This window comes from Mauremys mutica, chromosome 1, assembly GCF_020497125.1.
Source record: "Mauremys mutica isolate MM-2020 ecotype Southern chromosome 1, ASM2049712v1, whole genome shotgun sequence".
Taxonomy (NCBI): Eukaryota; Metazoa; Chordata; order Testudines; family Geoemydidae; genus Mauremys; species Mauremys mutica.
This window is the reverse complement of record NC_059072.1, coordinates 191,771,556-191,781,202: the sequence shown is the minus strand read 5'-3', so window position 1 is coordinate 191,781,202 and position 9,647 is coordinate 191,771,556. Positions and strand designations below refer to the sequence as shown.

The 9,647-nt window shown below is 35.6% G+C and overlaps 1 protein-coding gene across 1 annotated transcript in view; it reads right to left on the bottom strand.

Annotated features, from left to right (window-relative positions):
* NCAM2 (neural cell adhesion molecule 2) overlaps nt 1-9,647 on the bottom strand; it is a 262,107-nt gene that overhangs the window by 160,903 nt on the left and 91,557 nt on the right. Inside the window, exon 10 of the mRNA XM_044996057.1 lies at nt 4,003-4,153. Coding sequence (XP_044851992.1) covers nt 4,003-4,153 — 151 coding nt within the window. The remainder of the gene's footprint in view (nt 1-4,002; nt 4,154-9,647) is intronic.

Genomic DNA, 9,647 nt, shown 5'->3' with positions numbered 1-9,647 from the left:
CCTGCTGGCTTCAGGTAGATGGAGGGGGGGAGCAGGGACTCAGGATGCAACATGGGCAGGGCCATGATCTGGTCAGGGGAGGCTTAACCTGCCCTGGCCTATGATACCCACCACCCATGAGAACAAACAGCTCTTAATAGTGTTAGATGCCCAAATCCCATGGAAATTCAATGGGATTTGCATGCCTAACTCCCTTACTACTCTTTTGAAACAAGAATCTCTTTCTTATGCTTTTTATATTTTTGTCAAGTTTTCCATGGAATATTTTATTTTATTGGAAACATATTAGTAACCACAAGGGAGACTCTCTTGATGCTTAGTAAGTATTAGACATTGTACAAAGAATAAAATGTTACAGCCAATGAAGTCAATAAATCTTTCTTTTGAATTTTTTTCTTCTATAATCAGTTTATTTTACCTTACTAAATTTACCTCAACCTAAAGTTCCTTGAGGTGCTCTGTTATGAAGGTGACACTTGCAGGAAAGCCTGGGTTTGGAATGGCTCTAGGCTCCACTATGATTTCTGTCTACACAGTGAGCACTTCAGATAAATGGTAGGAGCAGGATTAATCATGCCAGGATCGTATTAGACCTAGTCATCTTTTCTGCTCCTCAAGAGCAATTGCTCTTATCATCAAAAGCAACTCCAACAGAAAGCACGGATAAAATGTAGAATCTCCCACCAATCATGCTAATAGTTAAGTCTCAGATGATGGTCACTGAGAATAAAGTGATGAGATAGAGACACTATGAAACGATGTATTTCCATTACGCCTGAATGTAATATACTGGAAAGATGTGACATGAACATGTTCTTTGTGACTGTACAAACTACTCAAATCAATGAAAAAAGAACATGAGGAAACACTGTTAAGAACATTAATTTATGGAATGGCATTAGGCATGGTTATGAATTAGTATTAGGAACAATACTAGTATTAGTCATGAATTACAGTGTAGTATACATTTATGTCTCTGGCTTTAATGAAAAAAATTGAATGGTGTATGCTATTCTAGTATATAAACCAAGGGATTCAAAACTCTGGGATAATCCCAGTGTGTCACTGGTAGATTAGTACATTGACTCGGGGATTCCTGAGAATCCCTCTTTAGCCTTCAGCAAGTCACTTAACTTCTCTGCATCTGACATTCTTCATATGTAAAATGGGGAATACTATGTTTTCAGTAAAGTGTGCAATACAATAACTATAGTATCTATTTCCAAGAATTGCATGGGGATTAGTAAATTTGTTTTTAAAAATACTTAGAAGGTGTAAAGGACATTGTTGTTATTACTACTGAACTGCCGAAAAAGGCAATCAATTTAAGTAATCTGGAAAATCAAAGATTCTAGAAACAATCGGTTCTATACAGACTTCACAGAATCTCATAAAGAATCATTCCTTTTCACCATTTTGCTGTAGGAGTACAGCATAATTTACTGGTGGAACAGTAGGGTTGTTAGAAGAGATCTCCAGCCCAAATATCATCAAGAAAGTGACTGGAAACAAGAGGCAGCTACTGGATATGTTACATCAGCTACAGAGAAGGAATTTATTTGTGGATGAGAGAACTACATTTCGTTCCTGATGATTTTGACAAGATTGTTGTATGTAAAAAATAGCAAGAGTGTCCTGTGAAGAGATGATTTTGTTAAAAAAAAGTTTTATTATGGGAACTGGATGTCTTGGGAGATTGATGTTATTGCTATAAAGAAGCTTTCATCCCTAGGACACTAATTTAAATATGGTAAGGTCAGTAGAAGTCATCATCATTTGACAAGATCTCTGTGGTTTGGGCAAATTAAGTTGTGGTCTCAGTTCATTTGCTCATGGACAAGTGTTCCCATGATACAAATCTTCACTACAAATGGCAGTCTAATCAGAATGGGCATGAAGACAGAACTATTCTCTCATCACTAGAGGTGTTCCTGTCATGTCTTGAATAAGTTTCACTGTTCAGGCAATGTGGAGAAACTTGCACTCCTGCTAGCAGAGAGCACTTGCTTTGGAAATAAATATTGTACTTCAGATATCCATTTCTTAAGTATTAGAGTCCCTTACAAAGATTCAAAAAGTAATATAAAAAGTGTAAAGAGTCAATAAAACAGTCAACGTGATAGCATTTTCATCGTCTAATCACATAATGCTATGTGAGGTCAAAACAACAAGTCATGCATTATACATTTGAAATGTTGTCATCTTAAATGGTGCTAACATACTAAGTGTCCAATCTCCCCTCCCAGCAAACAAACCAACCAACCCACCAACTACCTGCGGATGGGTTCAAAGATTTTTCAGTTTGAACTGTAGAAAGTTTTCTGGCATTTCAAATTAGTTTGAGCAGATAACCACATCCAGATTTAACAGTAAATGCCAATACATTTTTTATTTTAATACCGTCTGATTAGTTCTATTTAAGTGTTAAAAGTAAATCTACCATACAACTGCCTCGCATTGAGAAGGAAGACGGTACTACAATTCAATTTAGGACATCTGCTATCATACTAAAACTCTTACTTTGACAGAAACCTTTGGCTACCTTCCATTGTATTCATCTAGAAATAATGTTATTGTGCCTTTCAGTATTAATTTTGTGCTTCTTAAGTTTCTGTAGCTCATATGCTTCACATAATGTGGCCCATGAACCACTTCTATAATTGGATAACCCTACACTGGACACAGAATATAAAAGCAGAAGTTGATTTTTTAAAAAAGAGTAGCCACTTTAAAATCTCAATTGAACAATATATTTCATCTCACCTTAGATCTCTATTACAGGAAAACAGACCTTAACTACAGGATTTTAAAGGAACACATCAGAGTATTCATTTTTTGTTTCTTACACCAGCAACACAGCAAAAGCATTTTAAATTAAAATGTACACAGAGGAATATATTTTCTGCGCACTGAGGGGAAACACTGAGATGTTCAAGGAATGCATCTTTTAAAAGAGTACACTCAAAAACATAAGACTATTTCACAAACCTCAGAAGTCTCTAAATGAATATTGTTCATGAACAACTGCATTAAAGCTATTTTTCATAATTCAGTTTAAAAGTGTACACACTATTTGTTTAGTTCTATTTGTGTTGGCAAATCTCTCCATCTCCTTCATCCAGCATAAATTACTTGCTCCAATTCTTCAGTCTGAATATTTTTCATTTGTCTTTTTAGACTCACTTCCTATCAAAAAGGTGGCACATGCAGCCTACTGTGAGATCTCTGTCAATGCTACTTTAGGAGTCACCCAACTGGGATTCAGCAAAAGCAAAACAATCATTACTCGTCTTCCCTTCCTCCCCACTATAGACCCAATCCAACTGCTACTGAAGTCAGTGGAAAGATTCCTATCAAGTTCAGTGGATTTCGGATGAGGCCCAATACACCAATCAGTCTCAGATACTGATGAACAAATATCACTACTGTTGCTTGTGAAGTTTCCACCAAACAAAATTTTGATTGGAAGTGGCAGGATCAGTGGGGGCAGGGGGATTTGTCACATATTTGAACTCCAAGAATGGTTATAACAAAAGTAGAATAGATGGGGGGTGGGGGGGGAAGTAATGGAAAGAGAGGGAGAGAATATTCCAGACATTTTTAGCTTTAGAAACTTCAGTTCAAGACTGAGATGCAGCTCAGATGAGTTATTACTTTATTCCCCAAAACATTTGCACCCACAGCTAGTCTCCACCAGTCTGAAAGTCTGGAAAAAGTTACCAAGTTCAGTCATAAGGTGTGGCTGGCAGTGAGGGAAGCCACCAATATCATTATGGGTGAAACTCTGACCCTCATGAAGTTATTGGCAAAAATCTCATTGGCTTCACTGGGGCCAGGATTTCATCTTGTGTGTTCAGAATTGCTAACTTTGGAAGGATACTATTTTTTTTTAATTATTCGAGTTTAAGCATGAATTACAAGTAAAACCTGATCTTCCATTAAGAATCTATTTTTTTTTCTTTTAAAACAAATTTAAAGAGAAAACAAAATGTTAGAACTTACATTCAATATCAAGGTACATGCTCTTTTGATGCCCACCAATTCTACTTGCAGCTTCACAGTCATATCTCCCTGAATCTGACAACTTCACATCTTTAATATGCAGTGACGATTTTCCATGCTGCCCTTTGACTTCTATACGGCCATCTGGGCTCTGTTTACATTGATTCAAGAAAGAGAAAAGGGTTTTATATATAGATATATATACGTATATGTGTATTTGTTTTATATATAAAACACCATTAATAATTATGACTGAATGTACAGTATTTGTTGTGAAAACATCTCATCATGTATGGTGAAATAAATATTAATGACTAAGCAATTTCAAAATCTGTCAAATATACAGTTGAAAAAAAACTAAAGAAAAGAGACGTTCTGATTCTAGACTCCATGGTCAAGGGAATAAGTACATGCTTAAAGGAACACTGTCAAGTAGTTAATTATAATTTTAAGATTGATATAATCTGTCTGTTCAATTCTAAAGGGCCTAATTCTGATCTCACACTGTTGTAAATCAGGAGTAACTCCGATCAAGTCAATGGAATTATACTGGTTTAAAATCATTGTAAATAAGATTAGTGTCTCTCTCTGTTCGCTTTCATATCAGTGAGAAATTGAAAAATCCAAAAATGAAAAAGCAGCTATTGATAACTTTATTCTTTTTCTTTTTCTGCTAGAAGCACAAATTAACTGAGAAACCACAGTCTGGAAACACTCCTGGAACCACTGGATTTCACTGGTGATACTTATGATAACATAGAAGTATAACATAGAAGAAAACTGTGATAAACAAACACACACACACACACACACTGGCTTCTGCTTTACCAGGAAAAAAAGTTCAATTTTGCCAGCTTGAGGATGGGGGAGGATATACTGATGGTGGGCATAACAGGTAGGAAGAAAAATATAATTTACAAGCCTATAAGAGTATGAAAAATAAAATAGACATTGAAAAAAGTATTTAAGTACTTGAGAGTGTCACTTTAACATGGTCCAGAGGAATGTGCAAAAGGTTAGGAGTTTGGAACTTCTCAATTCTAATCCTCGCTCTGCAGTTTATTTGCTCTACAACCTTCAGCAACTCACTTCACCTCTTTGCCTCAGTTCTTTCATCTGTAAGATGGGGACATGATACCTACCTCTCAGGAATGTTGTCAGGAGTAATTAGTTAATGCTTGTACAATACTTTAAACATCTAAAGCACTCTGAGGTTCTATCCTGTAAAACCTTGCTGTCTGGCTCTACTGCTTGTTACCATGAAGGTTCCTACTGTGGCTGCTAGTGTTTGAAGGATTTTACCTCATGTCTATGTGATTATTTTCTGAATTAATGAAGGAAAATTACATGAAAATCAGTTCACAGAATTGTTCACATCAACACAATATCAGCAATGTATATGCCGGAATCATTATATAAAGAAACCTGTGGTCCTGATCCCACCTCAGAATCTAATAGCACAGACCTCATTTCCCGTGCACAGTCCCATCGAACTCAAGAGGATTCTGTATGGGTGCAGGGGTTTGCAATAGTAGATGCCAGCACAAGAATATGCCCTAAAATCCCTCAAACTGATAGAAATAAAACAAGATCACTAGCTCCTACTATGTCAATCTTAAATGCTGCAAAGTATATTAATCAAATGCATATCCTCAAGTCATCAGGAACATTCATACAAATGTCAGAATTTACAGTCACTACTGAACAACTGCTAGACTAAAAGATCTTGATACATCATGTTTTGCGTAGATTTTTTTGTTTATTCGTTTGTTGTAACCTTTTTAAAATTTTGCTTTTAAAATAATTTTATTTATTTATTTGCAGGTCTGCCGTGTTTTCCATTTTTGTTTTAATATTTGTTAAAGTTGATGGCTGTTGTTACTTGTTTGGATGCTGCTTAACTGGTTCTACTTTAAAAAGTGAAATAAACAAATGGATAATTCTACATCAAGTTTGTTCCTGTTTAAAAAATAAATTGAAGCAAAAGTGTTTTAGCAGTTTTACAATACATTCAGTGACTCCTCCTTCTGATTTTAACTTGAGAACTGCAATTGGATCATATTGGATAACATTTAAAATTGCTATCAGAGACTTCCTATACCGAAATGAGCTTATGACTAGTGAATGTAACTTTAAGTTAAAAAAGTCAGAGATACAATAGGGAGTAGTTAACAGCACTATCCATTCATTAACAACTATCATCATACAGGAGTAAGGTAGTTCAACAGAAAGGAAAAAATGATCTGATTGATGCACAGGAAGTAAGACCTGATGTTAGGGTTAATACCAGGGTGCAACATTCTCGTTCAGGACCATGCAGCTCCGATTGAAATATAGGTCTCATCATTAAACATGTATCTACTTAGTTCTGATAAACATACAGTAATACATTTGTTCCTTAGAAGAATCTAAATCACTCCTTTCAAATACAGCAATGCAGAGTAATGAGAGATGGCATAAGAAAAATATTGCCTTTGGACGGTTGGTTTACCGAAGCCCTGCAAAAATAACATTTTTTTCTTAAAGTTCCACTTAAACTATGATGAAAGACCTTTCTATTGTACTGTGCAATAAATTCTCCCCAAGAAATTGTAATGTGTTATATTATCTCTATACAAATATATCTGCTGAAATTATTTTACTGTCTAACTTTTACAATCAGATTGGGGCAATGGTTTCCTGTTTCCAAAAATGGCCATTACCACATCTTTTGGGAGAAAGGTGCAAAAAAGCCTAAGTAAACAATTACAGAATTAAAATATTCAGAACAGACGTTCATCCATCAGTTGGTTTATGCCCTGAAGGGATTGTATCCCTTCCAATTCTTGGAGTTTTTATTTTATTTATAATACTATCTAATGGAACTGTGAATGTTTCCATTATTCATATAAATCATAGAATCATAGAAGATTGGGGTTGGAAGAGACCTCAGGAGGTCATCTAGTCCAATCCCCTGCTCAAAGCAGGACCATCACCAACCATATCATCCCAGACAGGGCTTTGTCAAGCAGGGCCTTAAAAACCTCTCAGGATGGAGAATCCACCACCTCAGGTAACCCATGCCAGTGCTTCACCACCCTCCTAGTGAAATAGTGTTTCCTAATATCCAACCTAGACCTCCCGCACTGCAACTTGAGACCACTGCTCCGTGTTCTGTCATCTGCCAACACCAAGAACAGCCAAGCTCCATCCTATTTGGAATCCCCCTTCAGGTAGTTGAAGGCTGCTATCAAATTCCCCCTCACTCTTCTCTTCTGCAGACTAAACAAGCCCGGTTCTCTCAGCCTCTCCTCGTAAGTCATGTGCCCCAGCCAATCCCTTTTGTTTATTTATGATCACATATAAAAGTGAAGATGTTTTTATTAAGTAGCAGTACAATAGCTTTATTAAGTAGTAGTGCTACTCCTTTCAACCTGCCAAAGCTGAAATTAGGGATCGGTGTATAACAAAGAGCCAAAATGAGGGAAAAGAAAAAAAAATAGTCACAGAGGAAACTTAAGATGGTATCTGATTTATTCCTTTAGCATAAATAACTCTTACAGTAACTTTGGTTTCCTGATTCTTTATTTATGAAGTAAATAGATTTTAATAATGTTTCACATTACATATGTCCAATGTAGGTCTGTTTGGGGCTAAAATGAATGATGTTCCTCAAAATGAGAAGTATGACTATCCAATACAGAAAATATTTCTGCAAAGTGTTAGAATAATTCCAATGAATCCAAAGCATATGTTCTTGAAATCAATTGGAATTTTGCCTAAGGACTTCAGGTTTCTCTATGTATTTATGGCATCATGGTATCAGAAAAGGAAAATATATTGCACACACCCACCACACAGATCAGCATTATATCCAATGATAAACATTGTAAAGGAAACATTTAATTTAGCATAAAGTTAGTTTCATTGTAATATTTTTCTGTAATTAGACTGTGATGCCATGGCAGGATATTTTGTGCTCACACATTATAGTGATTATCACCACAGAAGTATATAATAAATAAAGCAAATATTTTCTTTATAAATGTTGACCACCATACCTCATTGTTCTAAGTTTGAGATGAATTTTCAGATCCATTTTTACTTTGTTAGAAGAGTAATAAGTTACGACTATCTCCAAACTACCAGAAATGGTCAGCAAGGCCATATCTCCTTATCAAATTCTAAATAAATGTAATAGTTCAAATTCTTCTCTCTGCTACACCTGTGCAAACCCACTATAGTCAATCGGTTAAACAGGTAAAACTGAGAGCAGAATTTACCCAAATATGGATAACTAATCAAGATATTACAACATTTTGCAATGCTAGGGCTAGCAACAGGGTCATCAAAATTAACTACCTACAAAAGTGAATATTCTACTCTGATACTCTACTGATCTGATATTCAGGCCCTCTACCGTATGCAATGAGAAGCATAAGACCATTTGAATAATAGTGAAATGCCTTTTTTTCACCTCAGTGGGCTTTATCAGGGATTACTTTGTTTACTTTTCCTTTATAAGTCACCAGTATGAGCTTATTAGATTTAAAAACGATATAGGTGGAGGAAATAAAAATGCTATGGGAATATACAGTACTTCATGAATAAACAGATATGTCTTTTTTAAACATTTCTATTTATTAATATTCATTGACATCATTAGATAATTAGAAAATATATATTATAGTGTCTTGTTCATTGCTATTTCAATTCCATTGTGTTTCTCAGGAAATTAACTGCCAACTCTTTAGGCCTAGAATAGTGGTTAAAGATGCTTTTATGTCACTGCTACCAACCAAAATTAGTTTACTCATTTACTCTCAGTTTATTGACGTTTTAAAATACAGTGTCTCCTATTAAAATAGTCAGAATTTGTCCAGAGATACGACATTAATACCACAGCTATCTCCTATACTTAGTATAAAGAAAATCTATGTGGTAGCTGAGATCATTATGCAGTAACTGTTGTCAAATGATAACTTTAATATGACCACTGTACTTTGTATTTCTTAAACAGACGAGGGTGAAAGTCATCCCCATTTGAATTAATACTGTGGCCAACAGCAATCAGTTCTACAATTCAATGCTGTAATAGTAAACTCTTATCTAGAGGATCTTAAAAGCTACGTTGGGGCACACATTATCAAAATCAGCGAGATACTAAACCACAACTTATTAATTAGCCCATAGATGAACATAAACTCAGTCTGGCACTTTCCAGGAAGCAAATGCCAGCTGTAAAATGTTCATAATGATCAGCAATAGATTACGACATAGCAGTAACATTTCCGGTTGCTGAAAATGGTAGGTTCTCTTCTCAGGATAATTATAATTGCTTTTTGTATAGCCTCTTTCATAAAAGTAGCATAACATTTAATTGTTATCCAAAGTTCTTCTCCCATATAAAACCTAGTAATGGGGGTGGGGGAACCCTAATATATGTATTTTTAAAAAACTGCATTCATTCCACTTCTCTGGGATCACCAGAGGAGCATAGAGGGCAAGTGATCCCAGAAAAAGCAGCTCAGACAATCCCATTATCTATCTAGGTTTTTATACAGATGCTCATCACTGTGTTATCTTTCTGGATGGTTTCCAGGGCTTGAACACCTCAGACCCACAGATAATAATGTAGAGGTACTATCCTGCTGGGCTTGTCTGAC